Source organism: Oncorhynchus nerka, linkage group LG11, assembly GCF_034236695.1.
Source record: "Oncorhynchus nerka isolate Pitt River linkage group LG11, Oner_Uvic_2.0, whole genome shotgun sequence".
In the NCBI taxonomy this organism is placed as follows: Eukaryota; Metazoa; Chordata; class Actinopteri; order Salmoniformes; family Salmonidae; genus Oncorhynchus; species Oncorhynchus nerka.
Genome location: NC_088406.1, coordinates 13,187,818 through 13,207,334, shown reverse-complemented (window position 1 = coordinate 13,207,334; position 19,517 = coordinate 13,187,818). Strand labels below are relative to the sequence as shown.

The 19,517-nt window shown below is 44.7% G+C and overlaps 2 protein-coding genes across 2 annotated transcripts in view; one reads left to right on the top strand and one right to left on the bottom strand.

Annotated features, from left to right (window-relative positions):
- Positions 1–19,517, top strand: part of LOC115127110 (ventricular zone-expressed PH domain-containing protein-like) — a 121,822-nt gene that overhangs the window by 27,802 nt on the left and 74,503 nt on the right. The gene's annotated exons all lie outside the window — the stretch shown is intronic.
- Positions 542–14,775, bottom strand: LOC115127117 (pentraxin-related protein PTX3-like). Its single transcript, XM_029656757.2, has 4 exons — positions 14,103–14,775; positions 10,763–10,928; positions 8,182–8,561; positions 542–3,266 (listed from the first exon to the last, which is right to left on the bottom strand). The coding sequence occupies exons 1-4, from the start codon at positions 14,239–14,241 to the stop codon at positions 2,602–2,604; spliced, it is 1,350 nt and encodes a 449-aa protein (XP_029512617.1). The 5' UTR covers positions 14,242–14,775; the 3' UTR covers positions 542–2,601.

Sequence of the window (19,517 nt, the reverse complement as noted above, 5' to 3'; positions counted from 1 at the left end):
CGGTCCCGTTCTGTGAGCTTCTGTGGCCTACCACTTCGCGGCTGAGCCGTTGTTGCTCCTACACGTTTCCACTTCACAATAACAGTACTTACAGTTGACCGAGGCAGCTCTAGCGGGGCAGAAATTTGACGAACTTGGTGCCACGTTGAAAGCCACTAAGCTCTTCTGGAAGGCGATTCTACTGACAAAGTTTGGCTACAGAGATTGCATGACTGTGTGCTCAATTTTATACACCTATCAGCAACAGGTGTGACTGAAATATCCGAATCCACTAATTCGATGGTGTGTCCACAAACTTTTGTATATATAGTTTATGTATCAGCTGATGAGCAAGTTCAGTGCATTTACTAACACTCTAGTCCCAATGCATAACTACAGAGGGTTACTATCTAAATAAAGTGAAAGACTGTTGAATTAAGTTAATATGCAATAATCACTCAAAACATCCAAATCTGCAACTGTTGTTGGGATGATTGAAATGACCTTCTAACACTTGAGCACCTTGTCTTTCCTGTTGGTGAGGAAGAAATGCATCAGAGGCTTAATGTTAACATGTAATTTTATTCTCGTTTCTCGTTTATTCTCCATTTTTAATCATACTGTATGCCAAAAAATATTTATATACAAAATACATTCATTTTTACTTCTTGACAAAAACACAAAACAATTTACAATATGATACACATTGCCTACTACGTTAACAAAGAGCAGAGATCGTTGTAACAGATTCTGTAAAAATTGTCCACAGTTCCGCTTTTCAAATCAAGTGTTTCTGTCTCAAATGAGATGCGGAACAAACAGGGACTAAGTAATCGTATTGCATCATCCATTGGCACCCATTTCAAGGAGAAGAAACACCTCTGGGTGTATGGAAACACCTCTGGGTGTATGGAAAGCCCTCTGGGTGTATGGAAACACCTCTGGGTGTATGGAAAGCCCTCTGGGTGTATAGAAAGACCTCTGGGTGTATGGAAACACCTCTGGGTGTATGGAAAGACCTCTGGGTGTATGGAAAGCCCTCTGGGTGTATGGAAACACCCCTGGGTGTATGGAAAGCCCTCTGGGTGTATAGAAAGACCTCTGGGTGTATGGAAACACCTCTGGGTGTATGGAAAGACCTCTGGGTGTATGGAAACACCTCTGGGTGTATGGAAAGACCTCTGGGTGTATGGAAAGCCCTCTGGGTGTATAGAAAGACCTCTGGGTGTATGGAAAGCCCTCTGGGTGTATAGAAAGCCCTCTGGGTGTATGGAAAGACCTCTGGGTGTATGGAAAGCCCTCTGGGTGTATAGAAAGCCCTCTGGGTGTATGGAAACACCTCTGGGTGTATGGAAAGCCCTCTGGGTGTATAGAAAGCCCTCTGGGTGTATGGAAACACCTCTGGGTGTATGGAAAGACCTCTGGGTGTATGGAAAGACCTCTGGGTGTATGGAAAGACCTCTGGGTGTATGAAAACACCTCTGGGTGTATGGAAACACCTCTGGGTGTATGGAAAGACCTCTGGGTGTATGGAAAACTAAGCAAAATACAAAACAACAAAAATATTATGTTTTTCACATCTGAATGTAAACACTTTGATAAATACAAAGTTGGAAACAACGCTTGGAAAAAAATTAACTTTTGCCGGAAGCATAAGATTATAAGGTAATAGAATGATTAAAACCTCCTATGGCAGCTTGCAGATAGTTGTCACTACGTAGCCATGCTAGAGAGGACAAAGGTAACGTGTTTTTTTTAGCCAGAAATTCCACTTTAACAACTAACCCAAACCTCAACCCTTTCTCATTTACCTTACCCCTTAACCCTAACACTCCATTAATAACAAACAGCTAACGTACTTGCACTGCTGATGATATAGCCAATTGGGTCCTCTCTAGCATGGCCATCTAGTGATGACACTTGCAGACTGGTTTTGTGCCAGTTGACCCAAAGCATCTTTTTGTCTCTCTCACCTCTGTTCTTTCCTTTTCATTTTTCTCTTTATATCTGTGGTAAATGATGTTTGTTCCACTTCTACTCCTTAGACTATGTATACTAATGCTTCTCACAGTGTGTGTGTGTGTGTGTGTGTGTGTGTGTGTGTGTGTGTGTGTGTGTGTGTGTGTGTGTGTGTGTGTGTGTGTGTGTGTGTGTGTGTGTGTGTGTGTGTGTGTGTGTGTGTGTGTGTTTGTGTGTGTGTGTCTGAGTGTGTCTGAGTGTGTCCACTGCTTCTCTAAATGGGAAACACTCCTCTAACAGGGCACATTCTTCTCCAGTCTCTTTAGCCATTAAAGAGAGCTGGTGTTGTTGTTCATGTTCACATTGTTGTTGCAGTCTCAGCCGGTTGGGCTGTTCTGCACTGCAGGTTAGTTTATAATGGTGACGACGAAGATGATGATAGTTCATTTAAATGATGAAAGTTCATTTACATGATGAAAATGATAGTTAATTTAAATGATGATGATTATGATGATGATGAAGATGTAGAGTTGATTTAAACGATGATAATGATAGTTCATTTAAATGATGACGATTAGGATGAAGATGATGAGGATTATGATGATGAAGCTGATAGAGTTGATTTAAATGATGATGATGATGATGATGAAAACGTCATCAGAGTTAGTTGATGAACTGAGCACCCCCGTGAGGCACAATCTCCGTCAAGCCCCATCCAACTACATTCCCCCTCTGCTCACACCCCTCGCCGTCTTGCAAAGCCAGCTGGGATATCTCCTCCTCCGTCAGCACACGGTCCCACATGTTCACCCCTGTCATCTTCCCAGCGAATGCCAACTTGGCATCGAAGCCTCCCTCAAACCCAGGCATCTGACTCCCACTGCCACCTGACCCTCCAGAGACCCCACCGTCGTTCTTCTCCTGCCCCAGCTGGAGTGAGCCTCCATCCGGTAACATGTGGCCCTCGGCCACCCCGGGTGTGAATGCCACTCTGTGTCCATCGGCCCATAGTGACGCTATGCCCTGCTCAGAGCTCCAAGCCCCACATAGGTGGGTCCAAACTCCTCCTCCTTTCACCACTCCCCGTGCCTCCACCAGGTGAGCCTCTCCTCCCACGGTGAAGAGAGCCCTTGTTCCGCTAAGAAGGAGCTGTATCTCATAGGGGTTCCGTTTGGTTCCGTAGGAAAACAGCACGGTTCTGTTGGAGAAGGAGACGGGCTTGGCCCACAGGCACACGGTGAAGGAAGAGAGGGAGAGAGGGAGGTCTGGTGTCACTGACGAGAAGATACGAGGGGAACGCATAGGGAAGAGAAGAGCGGTCTCACAGCCTGCGAGAGAGGGGCGAGGGAGGAGAGAATAGCTTTAGTCATTTTGCGGTTATTATTGATCTGAAAGATGACAAAATCAGGAGAGAAATCAAGAGGGAGATGGAAAAAGACCCTGTATGCTGTCTCACAGGGCTTCTTCAGTCCTAAGCTCTGTTCTCAGAAGCACTACAGATGACCAGATCATATTGTCTTTATCTCACATCAAGAAACACTTTACTAGATATTAGTTATGTGTGTGTGCGTGTGCGTGTGTGCGTGCGTGTGTGTGTGCGTGCGTGCGTGTTTCTGTGTGTATGACTAAGTGGGTTTTGAATCAGTGTGGACAGCTCCCTTTCCCCTCTCTCTGCAGCAGCAGCAGCATTCTGATAGCTAGGTTATGACACTGAGACTCCTCCTACCAGACCCTAAATGTTGACGTTACATTTGTCTCAGGTTTCTCCCCGGGGGTAACCTTTCCCATCTGGTTCTGCTTCTCAGGGTGTTTTGCTGTGGTTGCTTTGTCGACCTGCTAATATACAGGTTTACAGGGCGGATGATATAGACAGTGTGTGTGTGTGTGTGCGTGTGTGCAATGTAAAAAGCATTGAAGTTTTATCTGATTAATGCTGGGAACTGGAGCTGGCTCACTGAAAGACCTGGCGGCAATATATATATGAACAGACTTGATTCAGAGAGACTCCTCTTTATAGAACAATAGCCTTGTTGCTCTCTGGGGTTATTGGAAGTCCTCAAACTCATTTTGTTTTTGATTGAATTTCAACAGAGTAAGTAGGTAGAGGTCTGAACAGGGCCTGTGGGTGTATTTCAGATGCAGAGACTGGGCTTGGAACACGGAAAGGCACTCTAGTAAGAATCAATTTTATTATTAATTTTTAAGAAAAATTTACCAGAATTGTTGTTTATATTCATACTCTCTAACTATATATTTCCTATTTTCAGTCTTTCAAGAATGATGGGTTGTTAATGATCACATTGCCTGGGAGGGATGTCTGGTGTGATTCTGGTGAGAGGAGTGCTGTATTACCTGATGGTGTCTAAACATCTTCTACATTATGTAGAGCAGGGCTTGTCAACCTGGTTACTGTACCACCAAGTACATGTTGCTCTGCCTAGAGTACCACTAAAATACCCCCTCATGTACAGTTTACCAGTAAGTCTACTGTCTCATGAGTCTTTTCAAGTTCCCCATGTGGATAGGTCTGGTACTAGTGCCCATGGTTGGGACAAGTTCCCCATGTGGATAGGTCAGTACTAGTGCCCCTGGTTGGGTTTAAGTTTCCCATGTGGATAGGTCTGGTACTAGTGCCCATGGTTGGGTCAAGTTCCCCATGTGGATAGGTCAGTACTAGTGCCCCTGGTTGGGTCAAGTTCCCCATGTGGATAGGTCAGTACTAGTGCCCATGGTTGGGTCAAGTTCCCCATGTGGATAGGTCAGTACTAGTGCCCCTGGTTGGGTCAAGTTCCCCATGTGGATAGGTCAGTACTAGTGCCCCTGGTTGGTCAAGTTCCCCATGTGGATAGGTCAGTACTAGTGCCCCTGGTTGGGTCAAGTTCCCCATGTGGATAGGTCAGGTACTAGTGCCCCTGATTGGGTCAAGTTCCCCATGTGGATAGGTCAGTACTAGTGCCCCCTGGTTGGGTCAAGTTCCCCATGTGGATAGGTCAGTACTAGTGCCCCTGGTTGGGTCAAGTTCCCCATGTGGATAGGTCTGGTACTAGTGCCCCTGGTTGGGTCAAGTTCCCCATGTGGATAGGTCTGGTACTAGTGCCCATGGTTGGGTCAAGTTCCCCATGTGGATAGGTCAGTACCAGTGCCCCTGGTTGGGTCAAGTTCCCCATGCGGATAGGTCAGTACTAGTGCCCCTGGTTGGGCCCCTCAAGTTCCCTGTGGATAGGTCGGATAGGGATCAGTACTAGTGCCCCTGGTTGGGTCAAGTTCCCCATGTGGATAGGTCAGGTACTAGTGCCTCTGGTTGGGTCAAGTTCCCCATGTGGATAGGTCAGTACTAGTGCCCCTGGTTGGGTCAAGTTCCCCATGTGGATAGGTCAGTACTAGTGCCCCTGGTTGGGTCAAGTTCCCCATGTGGATAGGTCAGTACTAGTGCCCCTGGTTGGGTAAAGTTCCCCGTGTGGATAGGTCAGTACTAGTGCCTCTGGTTGGGTCAGGTTCTCCATGTGGATAGGTCAGTACTAGTGCCCCTGGTTGGGTTTAAGTTCCCCATGTGGATAGGTCAGGTACTAGTGCCTCTGGTCGGGTCAAGTTCCCCGTGTGGATAGGTCTGGTACTAGTGCCCCTGGTTGGGTCAAGTTCCCCATGTGGATAGGTCTGGTACTAGTGCCCCTGGTTGTGTTTAAGTTCCCCATGTGGATAGGTCTGGTACTTGTGCCCCTGGTTGGGTTTAAGTTCCCCATGTGGATAGGTCTGGTACTAGTGCCCTGGTTGGGTCAAGTTCCCCATGTGGATAGGTCTGGTACTAGTGCCCTGGTTGTGTTTAAGTTCCCCATGTGGATAGGTCAGTACTAGTGCCCCTGGTTGGGTTTAAGTTCCCCATGTGGATAGGTCAGGTACTAGTGCCTCTGGTTTGGTCAAGTTCCCCATGTGGATAGGTCAGGTACTAGTGCCCCTGGTTGGGTCAAGTTCCCCATGTGGATAGGCCCCTGGTTGGGTCAAGTTCCCCATGTGGATAGGTCTGGTACTAGTGCCCCTGGTTGGGTCAAGTTCCCCATGTGGATAGGTCAGTACTAATGCCCTTGGTTGGGTTTAAGTTCCCCATGTGGATAGGTCAGGTACTAGTGCCTCTGGTTGGGTCAAGTTCCCCATGTGGATAGGTCAGTACTAGTGCCACTGGTTGGGTTTAAGTTCCCCATGTGGATAGGTCAGTACTAGTGCCCCTGGTTGGGTTTATGTGGATAGGTTACCCCAAGTTCCCCGTGTGGATAGGTCAGTACTAGTGCCCCTGGTTGGGTCAAGTTCCCCATGTGGATAGGTCAGTACTAGTGCCCCTGGTTGGTTCCCCATGTAAAGTTCCCCTGGTGTGGATAGGTCTGTACTAGTGCCTCTGGTTGGTCAAGTTCCCCATGTGGATAGGTCAGTACTAGTGCCCCTGGTTGGTCAAGTTCCCCATGTGGATAGGTCAGTACTAGTGCCCCTGGTTGGGTCAAGTTCCCCATGTGGATAGGTCAGGTACTAGTGCCCCTGATTGGGTCAAGTTCCCCATGTGGATAGGTCAGTACTAGTGCCCCTGGTTGGATAGGTCAGTAGTGCCCCTGGTTGGGTCCATGTGGATAGGTCCGTACTAGTGCCCCTGGTTGGGTCAAGTTCCCCATGTGGATAGGTCTGGTACTAGTGCCCCTGGTTGGGTCAAGTTCCCCATGTGGATAGGTCTGGTACTAGTGCCCATGGTTGGGTCAAGTTCCCCATGTGGATAGGTCAGTACCAGTGCCCCTGGTTGGGTCAAGTTCCCCATGCGGATAGGTCAGTACTAGTGCCCCTGGTTGGGTCAAGTTCCCTGTGCGGATAGGTCAGTACTAGTGCCCCTGGTTGGGTCAAGTTCCCCATGTGGATAGGTCAGGTACTAGTGCCTCTGGTTGGGTCAAGTTCCCCATGTGGATAGGTCAGTACTAGTGCCCCTGGTTGGGTCAAGTTCCCCATGTGGATAGGTCAGTACTAGTGCCCCTGGTTGGGTCAAGTTCCCCGTGTGGATAGGTCAGTACTAGTGCCCCTGGTTGGGTAAAGTTCCCCGTGTGGATAGGTCTGTACTAGTGCCTCTGGTTGGGTCAGGTTCTCCATGTGGATAGGTCAGTACTAGTGCCCCTGGTTGGGTTTAAGTTCCCCATGTGGATAGGTCAGGTACTAGTGCCTCTGGTCGGGTCAAGTTCCCCGTGTGGATAGGTCTGGTACTAGTGCCCCTGGTTGGGTCAAGTTCCCCATGTGGATAGGTCTGGTACTAGTGCCCCTGGTTGTGTTTAAGTTCCCCATGTGGATAGGTCTGGTACTAGTGCCCCTGGTTGGGTTTAAGTTCCCCATGTGGATAGGTCTGGTACTAGTGCCCCTGGTTGGGTCAAGTTCCCCATGTGGATAGGTCTGGTACTAGTGCCCCTGGTTGTGTTTAAGTTCCCCATGTGGATAGGTCAGTACTAGTGCCCCTGGTTGGGTTTAAGTTCCCCATGTGGATAGGTCAGGTACTAGTGCCTCTGGTTGGGTCAAGTTCCCCATGTGGATAGGTCAGTACTAGTGCCCCTGGTTGGGTCAAGTTCCCCATGTGGATAGGTCAGTACTAGTGCCCCTGGTTGGGTCAAGTTCCCCATGTGGATAGGTCTGGTACTAGTGCCCCTGGTTGGGTCAAGTTCCCCATGTGGATAGATCAGTACTAATGCCCTTGGTTGGGTTTAAGTTCCCCATGTGGATAGGTCAGGTACTAGTGCCTCTGGTTGGGTCAAGTTCCCCATGTGGATAGGTCAGTACTAGTGCCCCTGGTTGGGTTTAAGTTCCCCATGTGGATAGGTCAGTACTAGTGCCCCTGGTTGGGTTTAAGTTCCCCATGTGGATAGGTCAGGTACTAGTGCCTCTGGTTGGGTCAAGTTCCCCATGTGGATAGGTCAGTACTAGTGCCCCGGGTTGGGTCAAGTTCCCCATGTGGATAGGTCAGTACTAGTGCCCCTGGTTGGGTCAAGTTCCCCATGTGGATAGGTCAGTACTAATGCCCCTGGTTGGGTCAAGTTCCCCATGTGGATAGGTCAGTATTAGTGCCCCTGGTTGGGTCAAGTTCCCCGTGTGGATAGGTCAGTACTAGTGCCCCTGGTTGGGTCAAGTTCCCCATGTGGATAGGTCAGTACTAGTGCCCCCTGGTTGAGGACCACTGATGTAAAGGATGGCAGGATGTATAGACAGGGACACAGGAAGTGGTGTTCTCACCTGCAGGCAGGTGTCGTTGCTGTGCCGACTTGAGCGCGAGCTCTAGCACTGCCCTCGTCTTCGCCAGCTCTGTCACCACGGCAACCAGCATCTCTGCTGATGCCACTTCCTGCTGCAAGTTTTCCCCCTTAGCCTCTGGATTACTCAGGCAGATGTTTTCCAGCTTGATAAGTTGGATAGCCTGTGTCCTCATTGCAGTTAGAAGCTGCTGTAACAGCTTTTCCTGATGGCTATTCCCAGCTGAATTCCCAGCATCAGTGCTTCGATCCTGTCTGAGATGCTCCATGCTCTCCCTGAGGCGAGCCTCCATCTGCATGGACATCCTCCGCCCAGCGGTCTCCACCGCAACGCCACAGGCCCCTCCGTACTGAGCCACGAACCTGTGGTGAGGAGAAGAAGGATTAGAGAGGGATTACATCAGAGACCAGGAAGTACAGTACACATGGGAGCCAAGCTAGCCAACTGCACCAGTAGTTTCTTACGCCCAATTCCACATGGACTCCTGTCAGATATACACAGGTGTACAGAGGTTAGGGAGGTAAAGGTCGATTTCGGATTGCTGGTTATGATCCATTGGCTGAGAGTTCCATTTATAATGAACAAAAAAATAAGCGTAACATGAGTTACAGTTCATAAGGAAATCCGTCAATTGAAATAAATGTATTAGGCCCATTAGACTCATTAGGCAGGGCACAGCCATGGGTGGGCCTAGGAGGGCATAAGCTCACCCACTTGGGAGAAAGATTCACCCACTGGGGAGCCAGAATGAGTTTTATTACAGACAGAAATACTCCCCAGCACAAGGTGCACCTGTGTAATGATCATGCTGTTCAATCAGCTTCTTGATATGCCACACCTGTCTGGTGGATAGATTATCTTGGCAAAGAAGAAATGCTCACTAACAGGGATGTAAACACATTTGGCGATAAATAAGCTTTTTGTGGGTATGGAAAATGTATGGGATTTTTTTATTTCAGATCATGAAACACTTTACATGTTGCATTTATATTTTTGTTCAGTATATATACAGTACCAGTCAAAGGTTTGGACACACCTACTCATTCAAGTGTTTTTCTTTAGTTTTACTATTTTCTACATTGTAGAATAATAGTGAAGACATCAAACTATGAAATACACATATGGAATCATGTAGTAAGCAAAAAAGTGTTAAACAAATCAAAATATATTTTATATTTGAGATGCCACCCGTTTCCTTGATGACAGCTTTGCACACTCTTCTTATTCTCTCAACCAGTTTCATGAGGTAGTCACCTGGAATCCATTTCAATTCACAGATGTGCCTTGTTTAATTTGTGGAATTTCTTTCCTTGATGCGTTTGATGCCAATAAGTTATGTTGTGACAAGGTAGAGGTGGTATACAGAATGATATGAAATATTTGGTAAAAGACCAAGTCCATGTTATGGCAAGAATAGCTCAAATATACACAGAGAAATACATGAAGGTCAGTCAATCCAGAAAATATCAAGAACTTTTAAAGTTTCTTCAAGTGCAGTCGCAAAAACCATCAAGCGCTATGATGAAACTGGCTCTCATAAGGCCCGCCACAGGAAAGGAATACCCAGAGTTACCTCTGCTGCAGAGGATAAGTTCATTAGAGTTACCAGTCTCAGAAATTGCAGCCCAAAAAATGCTTCACTGAGTTCAAGTAACATCAATTGTTCAGAGGAGACTGCATGAATCAGGCCTTCATGGTCGAATTTCTGCAAAGAAACCACTACTAAAGGACACCAATAATAATAAGAGACTTGCTTAGGCCAAACAAGCACGAGCAATGGATATTAGACTGGTGGAAATCTGTCTTTTGTTCTGATGAGTCCAAATTAGAAATATATATTTTTTAATGAGACGCAGAGTAGGTGGACAGATGATATCTTCACGTGTGGTTCCCACCGTGAAGCATGTAGGAGTAGGTGTGATGATGTTGGGGTGTTTTTCTGGTTCCACTGTCAGTGATTTATTTATAATTCAAGGCACACTTAACCAGCATGCTACCACAGCATTCTGCAGTGATACACCATCCCATCTTGTTTGAGCTTAGTGGGACTACCATTTTTTTTTTCAACAGGACAATGACCCAACACACTTCCTGGATGTGCAAGGGCTATTTGACCAAGAAGGAGAGTGATGGAGTGCTGCATCAGATGATCTGGCCTCCACAATCACCCAACCTCAACCCAATTGAGATGATTTGGGATGAGTTGGACCGCAGAGTGAAGAAAAAGCAGCCGACAAGTGCTCAGCATATGTGGGAACTTCTTCAAGACTTTTGGAAAATCATTCCAGGTGAAGCTGGTTGAGAGAATGCCGAGAGTGTGCAAAGTTGTCATCAAGGCAAATGGTGGCTACTTTGAAGAATCTAAAATCTAAAATGTATTTTCACTTGTTTAACACTTTTTTGGTTACTACATAATTCCATGTGTTATATCATAGTTTTGTTATCTTCACTCGTATTCTACAATGTAGAAAATAGTACAACTTAAGAAAAACCCTTGAATGACAAACGTTTGTCTTTATATAAGTTCATATACATAGCACAGACTTTCTTCTCAAAAACCAACCTTAGCATCTCTCCACGCAGCGACCCCAATTCCACCTTGATGATGTCATCGGAGAACTGCAGAAGCATGTTCTCCCTCATCTGAGAGTTCTCCAGCATGGAGAAGAGCTTGTCCCATTTAGTCATGTCTGTAGCCTTACAGGGTCCTGGGGCTGGGGTAGCTGTGGCTGAGAGAGGGAGAAAGAAAGAGAGAGAGAGAGGAGAGAGAGAAGAGAGAGAACAAGAGAGAGAGAGAGAGAGAGAGAGGAAGTTAAATGAATGAATACAAGCCATCTAACATACATGCCTGTATGAACTGCTCCACCTCTCCTTCCCACTCAATTGAATTGAATTACATTTAATTGAGTGGGAAGGAGAGGTTGGGGTATGTTAAATAGCTTTTTATTCATACATTTTAAGTCAACACTGAGATGTCTCAATAATCATTCACTTCCTATCCTTTCTCCTGCCAACTGTCCATCTCTCATAGATTGTCCCTTTCGCCTGTAAACTGTCCATCTCTCTCTCTCAGATTGTCCCTTACATCCATCCAACTGTCCATCTCTCTCTCAGATTGTCCCTTACATCCATCCAACTGTCCATCTCTCTCTCAGATTGTCCCTTTCTCCTGTAAACTGTCCATCTCTCTCTCAGATTGTCCCTTACATCCATCCAACTGTCCATCTCTCTCTCAGATTGTCCCTTTCTCCTGCAAACTGTCCATCTCTCTCTCAGATTGTCCCTTTCGCCTGTAAACTGTCCATCTCTCTCTCTCAGATTGTCCCTTTCTCCTGCCAACTGTCCATCTCTCATAGATTGTCCCTTACATCCATCCAACTGTCCATCTCTCTCTCAGATTGTCCCTTTCTCCTTCCAACTGTCCATCTCTCATAGATTGTCCCTTTCTCCTGCCAACTGTCCATCTCTCATAGATTGTCCCTTTCGCCTGTAAACTGTCCATCTCTCTCTCTCAGATTGTCCAATTTCTCCTGCAAACTGTCCATCTCTCTCTTAGATTGTCCCTTTCTCCATCTAACTACTTTTTTATTTCCCTTTGCTTGAAACAGTATCAATCTATTCCCGCTCTGTCCCTCTCTTTCTCTTTCCGTGTCCTGTATCCTGGCAATTTGAGTTATTGTCACAGTGTCTTTCTCTGGTGTGGTAATATGTTATGTTACTCTCCAGTGTTTATTTGGGCCACTTCATCTTTAGTAATGTAAAATCACATTACAAACTGCCCTGAGCAAATGTACTGTTGATTATGGTTTTCTGTATGAGCATACACACACACACACACACACACACACACACACACACACACACACACACACACACACACACACACACACACACACACACACAGAGAGGAGCCTGCCTTCCGAAATAGCTGAGAGAAGAATTTCCCAATTAAATAGTATTTCTTTGATCAATGACCAGTCATTCATAATGGTCTTTTCCCAATAGGAGGCTAAAAGCTCCGGTCTCCTCTCGCTCAACTTACTCTCTGACAGAGAACATCTCTGCCCAGAGTTTCCCAGCCAATACTGACAGAACACATTGAGAAACACTCCCTCAGCCACAACTACTGGAGATAGATTGACTGACAGAGCACAGCTAGATCAGTGATTCCCAAATGTATGTTGTTTTATAACCCACCTAAAGCTTTTGGAAATTTATGAACCGCTGAATTGGAAGTGACTCACCATTCGGTAAACACTGGTCCAGATTATTTATATTATCTATGTACTGTACGTACTTAATGTACTCTGGCAGAGAAGAGAGAGAAGAGAAGGAAGTGAGAGAAGAGAAGAGAGAGAATAGAGGAGAAGAGAGAGAAGAGAGAAGATGAGAAGAGAAGAGAGAGGAGAGAAGAGAGAGAGGAGAAGAGAGAGAGGAGAAGAGAGAGAAGAGAGGAGAAGATAGAAGAGGAGAGAAGAGAGAGAGGAGAAGAGAGAGAAGAGAAAAGAGAGAAAAGAGGAGAGAGGAGAGAAGAGAGAGAAGAGAGGAGAAGATAGAAGAGGAGAGAAGAGAGAGAAAGAGAGGGAGAAGAGAAAAGAAGAAAAGAGGAGAGAGGAGAGAAGAGAGAGAAAAGAGGGGAGAAAGAAGAAGAGAAAGAGAGAAAGAAAAGAAAGGAGAAGAGTGAGAAAAAGAGAGGAGAAGAGTGAGAAGAGAGAGGAGAGAAGAGAGGAAAAGAGAGGAGAAGAGAGAAGAGAAGAGAGGAGAAGAGAGAGAATAGAAAAGAGAGGAGAAGAGTGAGAAGAGAGGGAACATGTCCAGATGTGCTCAGCACTAACACAGTCAGTGCTCACACTCTGTATGATTAGTCTTTGCGCGTCATATTCAGAGACGAATAACTTGACAAAGACCAACACTGGACAGAGTACATCTAGACATACTTTTATAACCCACACAAACAGAGCACAATGATTCTAAAATCAAACTCTTTTAGTATGATATCTGGACACACACTGTCTGAACACAGCCATACAGATGTCTGAAGATACAGGGGTTGCCTTAACACAGAATTCATCATTTTCACTGAGAAAGATAAATAAACGCAGAAGAAATATCAAAACGCAGATCTAGTGATTCAGTTTCACTTCTTCACTCGGATAAGACATTTTTTCTGTGGTAAACATAAGAAATCTGATGGCCATGCATCGTTTTTGCTATAAAAAAAATACCTTGCTCTTTCATTCTAAGCTAATTTACTGATGAGTGGCTGCTAACCAACTAGCGTTGGATTTCTAATGTCATCTGATGAAATCTAAGCTCTTTTCTGTGGAAGGTTTTGCATACATTTATTTTGTTTGATGAAAAACTTCAGTTGCCTTGCCCAATATCACTCTATTGAAGCAAAAAACATTGTTGTCTTTCAATTTAAAACGCAGGCAAAATGTGTTTTTTAACATGCAGATTTCTAAAAGCTAACTCCATTTCTGGACTTTTTGACCAGCTGATTTAAGTCATGAACAAGCCTGACACTAAAACCTTCATTCAATCATGACTGGCATTCAGTGGGCTGTGACTGAACAAAGTCAATTCACTAATGTTACGTGAAAATCCTACTTGAGACAAACACACTGAGACGGTCTGTTTCATTCAGTTCAAATTGTTGATGAACTTGTTGTTCCACAAATGAACATCACAGATGTATTTAAAAGCTTAACACATTTCATATATTATAAAGCCTAGTATGAGCGGTTAAGGAACCGTTGGGCCATCGACATACCAAAAGCATTGACAGAAACAATGATGGGTTAATCCCATAGAACATGAGACATATTCCTTACTCAGCATTCAGAGCTCTCACACACACACACACACACACACACACACACACACACACACACTTGACTTACGCTCCAGTGGCTCTCCCTCTGTGATCTCGTTGTAGTAGCTGTCACCATAGTTCACCTCTATATCGTCTTCGTACCCAAGAGTCAGCGACACACACACCAATACCAGACACGCTGCCTGGGGGAGCCGCCACAGAAACATGCTGCTTGCCGTCCGTCTGTCTCAGAGAGTCTGTCTGTGTTGAGGTCTATCTATCTGTCAGAGACTTTGTGTGGTGAGTTTTGTCTGCTTTCTCTCTGTCTCACAATGTGTGTGAGTATGTTGAGAGAGAGGTAAATGGGATTGTGTGTTTAAAATCTCAGACCTATTTCTTTGACTCTTTCTTTCAATCTCTATCTTTCCTCCTATGTGTCCCTGTTGACCACTCTATCTCTCTGGCTTCCTCTATATGTGTATGTTCTCTTTCTGACTATATCACTCTCTGTTTTCTCTCTCTTTCTCTCTGTCTCGCTCTCTCTTTCTCTCTCTCTCTCTTGTTAAATGCTAAACAATCCCTTGCCAGCGGTCCTGGTAGGGTTGTATTCTCTGGCTTAGAGGGAATGGGCCAGAGAGCGGGTTTGCCTGGGCTATATAAACACAGTCAGATCCTACCCCTAGTTCTGCACAGCCCAGTACACAGCCAAGCCCGGCACCAGCCCCCAGCCCATCCTATCCTAGCTCTGTCCCAGCCTTAGCCCAGCCTATACCATGCCCCAGCCTGAGTCTCAATGTCACACACACACACACACACACACACACACACACACACACACACACACACACACACACACACACACACACACACACACACACACACACACACACACACACACACACACACACACACACACACACACACACACACAGAGAGAGAGAGTCCAGCACAGCCAGTGGAGCTAGGCAGTGAGTAATTCTTCGTTGGAGGTAGCATATGCCGGGTGTGGATGTGGGGGGGGGGGTAGGCTATGGGTGTGTGTGTGGGGGGGAGGTAGGGGTGAATGGAACCCAGACTTTAGGGGCTTCTAAATGGGGATATTGTTCTCACTCTCACTTTTGTTTATTTATTTATTTTCCCAACTGACTCAACGTGTGTATGTGTGTGTGTGTGTGTGTGTGTGCATGTGTGTATTCAGTGGGGATGGCGTAATTACTTCCTCATGGGATTTTTAAGGATTTGCCTCCACCCCTGCCACCCCCACATGCCCTCTCTCCTGCTGCCTCTGTCTTTCTCCCTTCCCCATTCTGTCTGTCTTTCTCTCTCTCTCTTTCTCTGAGGCAAGCGGCTGGACGTGCTACCTTGGGCTTTAAACACAGCGTAGCACCAAGGGCATGAGGTCTTTAAAAAACATGAAAGCACTTTCTTCTTTATTTAATAGCACATGGGAGAGGGGAACACACAATCTAACAGAGAAGTGACTGGGGGAGATTGAGAAAGACACACAGAGAGAGAGAGAGAGAGAGAGAGAGAGAGAGAGAGAGAGAGGGGTAAAATGTTCCTCACGTGTTGTGTGTGTGTGTACAGATGTGGTTACCAAGCCGCCTTTATGGAGCCTACCTGAGGTCTATATTACACCAACAGGAAACACATGATGTATACTGCTCTAACCACATGAGACAGAGAGTGAGTGTGTGTGCGTGCAAGAAAGCCCTATATGTGTATGGAGGAGGATCTGAGTTTTGAATGCATATCATAAGTCATGTTATTTCATGCCTCTTAATTAATATGTACGGTATCTACACAGCTGTTCTTTACTGTGTTGTTTAAACAGCGGCTCTTTACAGCTGTTCTTTACTGTGTTGTTTAAACAGAGGCTCTTTACAGCTGTTCTTTACTGTGTTGTTTAAACAGTGGCTCTTTACAGCTGTTCTTTACTGTGCTGTTTAAACAGCGTCTCTTTACAGTTGTTCTTTACTGTGTTGTTTAAACAGTGGCTCTTTACAGCTGTTCTTTACTGTGCTGTTTAAACAGAGGCTCTTTACAGCTGTTCTTTACTGTGTTGTTTAAACAGCGGCTCTTGACAGCCATCCATCCAGTAGTGCTGAATGTTGACCTCAGCTGAGCTCCTTTAGGCTAGTTGTGTGAGTGATTCAGACTAGCATAGGTTAACATTACTGCATAGCGATTCAGACTAGCATAGGTTAACATTACTGCATAGTGATTCAGACTAGCATAGGTTAACATTACTTAATAGAATAGTGATTCAGACTAGCATAGGTTCACATTACTGCATAGTGATTCAGACTAGCATAGGTTAACATTACTTAATAGTGATTCAGACTAGCATAGGTTAACATTACTGCATAGTGATTCAGACTAGCATAGGTTAACATTACTGCGTAGTGATTCAGACTAGCATAGGTTAACATTACTGCATAGTGATTCAGACTAGCATAGGTTAACATTACTGCATAGTGATTCAGACTAGCATAGGTTAACATTACTGCGTAGTGATTCAGACTAGCATTTAACATTACTGCTAGTGATTCAGACTAGCATAGTTAACATTACTGCATAGTGATTCAGACTAGCATAGGTTAACATTACTGCATAGTGATTCAGACTAGCATAGGTTAACATTACTGCGTAGTGATTCAGACTAGCATTAATACTGTAGTGATTCAGACTAGCATAGGTTAACATTACTGTGATTCAGACTAGCATAGGTTAACATTACTGCATAGTGATTCAGACTAGCATAGGTTAACATTACTGCATAGTGATTCAGACTAGCATAGGTTAACATTACTGCATAGTGATTCAGACTAGCATAGGTTAACATTACTGCATAGTGATTCAGACTAGCATAGGTTAACATTACTGCATAGTGATTCAGACTAGCATAGGTTAACATTACTGCATAGTGATTCAGACTAGCATAGGTTAACATTACTGCATAGTGATTCAGACTAGCATAGGTTAACATTACTGCATAGTGATTCAGACTAGCATAGGTTAACATTACTGAATAGTGATTCAGACTAGCATAGGTTAACATTACTGCATAGTGATTCAGACTAGCATAGGTTAACATTACTGAATAGTGATTCAGACTAGCATAGGTTAACATTACTGCATAGTGATTCAGACTAGCATAGGTTAACATTACTGCATAGTGATTCAGACTAGCATAGGTTAAAGGGGAACAAAAAATAAATATTCCAATATATATTATCTATATAAAGTATATATATAATGTGTTTATAGGAGTCTCAAGACACAGAAATGTTGAAATTCCAAAATAAGTTTTTTTTTTTTGCAGATGGGAATTCCAATGTCGGATATATATGAGACATGCATATAAGGGTATGGACTAGGTCCCAGGTGAAATTATTCATGAAATCCATAGGATACACATTGAAATGTTTGGATCATAAAAGTCTCCAAACCACACTAGTCACGTGTTTCTGCTGAGCTCGGTATAGTTCTAGTCTGCAGAATCACTTCCCATAGAAGTGAGTTTAATGTTTGGCCCAATGCTGTAGTATTAATGTTTCTGATGCTAGACATTGTTTCTGGAGGGTCACAATACAATGAACAAGGTTTTCTTGAATCCTGGCATAAATTATGATTTATTAAATACAGTTATCGCATCACATTGACATCAGATCCTTGTTGGGATATGGGTCCTATGGGATCTGGGCCCTATGGAATCTGGGCCCTATGGAATCTATATCCTATGGAATCTGGGCTTTATGGGATCTGGGCCCTATGGGATCTGGACCCTATGGGATCTGGACCCTATGGGATATGGGTCCTATGGGATCTGGGCCCTATGGAATCTATATCCTATGGAATCTGGGCTTTATGGGATCTGGGCCCTATGGAATCTAGACCCTATGGAATCTGGGCTTTATGGGATCTGGGCCCTATGGGGTCTGGGCCCTGTGGGATCTGGGCCTTATGGGATCTGGACCCTATGGGATCTGGGCCCTATGGGATCTGGGCCCTATAGGATATGGGCCCTAGCATGTCCCAGCAACCCTGTCATTTGATACTATGCTCCTACCACCAGCACTCTGAAGTTAATCGAATGAAGGCCCTGCTGCCAACACATTTGTTTCAGGGGCAACTGACCTTAGGTTTGACGTCACTGCACGAGGCTAAGGCACTGTACTGTAGCTACCAGATTTACATAATGTACTGTACACCCACAGTTCATTTCCAGAATATCATTAGCATACCTCAGTGGTGAGGTGTTAACATGCCCTTCTAGCCTCCACTGTAGGTGTTTATGTTCATTCAGACTGCAGTGTCCTGGAAGACTGCTGTGAAATGTTTTCTTTGTTTACTAAAGAATAGAAGGTCAGTCCTTGTTAGAGTTTAGGGTGTTTTTTCCTGTGTAGGCTGTCAAAAGAGAGAATTATTAGGCCCTGTATCAGCATTTCGACTGGGGTTGACAGATTGCAAAAGACACCTTGACTTACTGTAAGTGAGACTGCATGTAGTGCTAAGAACATAACAATAAAAAAATGACTAAGAACACAGCGGAACTATTAATATCTCTAAAGGAAACATGCTGTGTGTGTGTGTGTGTGTGTGTGTGTGTGTGTGTGTGTGTGTGTGTGTGTGTGTGTGTGTGTGTGTGTGTGTGTGTGTGACATAGAAACTCAGGCTGGGGCATGGTATAGGCTGGGCTAAGGCTGGGACAGAGCTAGGATAGGATGGGCTGGGGGCTGGTGACGGGCTTGTGTGTTTTCAGTGGAACTCCCACAGCCCATGACTCACACACACAAGAAGTTATGAGAGAGAGAAGGTAAAATGTCTTAACATACATGCCTGTCTCTCCCGCTTCACTTCTCCTTCCTACTTGTTATACAATCACTTTGGCACTTATTTCGGAACCTTGATGTCATTTTTCAAAACTCTAGACATAAAACTCAAAACCAATGATCAAAATGCAAATTTTTCAAAACTTCAAAACTTTTCACTTTTTTCCAATTGTTTGGATACAATACAATAAAATCACCTGTTCAAAATGACACAACTTAACATCAAAGTATTACCATTTCAAAATGCAATTAACACATTACATCTGAAATGACTGTCTATTAATTTCATTACAATGATCAAACTATCAATTGATACCACTGCTCAAAATGATAAGTAACTGTTGCATTACTCTTAATGCATAGTTTTACGGAAACTGACAAACAATATTCCATGTTTAGATCATGAAAGTTTCAGGATAACGAGATCCATTGACACCAATTACAGTGGAACATGGACCAATTGGACTACATTATCTATGGATGTAATATTTCATCATCATTCTTTATCAGACACTGTTTCTATGGTCCCATGTACCACTTTTCCAGACCATGTTTTCAGATTTGACATCACTAAACACTCACCGGACACTTTATTAGGTACACCTATCTAGTACTGGGTAGGACCCCCTTTTGCCTCCACAACAGCCTGAATTATTCACGGTGTTGTA

Excerpts from the sequence above, each read along its gene's own strand:
- LOC115127117 (XM_029656757.2), bottom strand. The coding sequence starts at position 14,241 with ATGTTTCTGTGGCGGCTCCCCCAGGCAGCGTGTCTGGTATTGGTGTGT. Across the intron at positions 8,562-10,762 it reads CTGCGTGGAGAGATGCTAAG|GTTCGTGGCTCAGTACGGAG; the intron begins GTTGGTTTTTGA and ends TCCTCACCACAG. Across the intron at positions 3,267-8,181 it reads GCAACGACACCTGCCTGCAG|GCTGTGAGACCGCTCTTCTC; the intron begins GTGAGAACACCA and ends CCTCTCTCGCAG.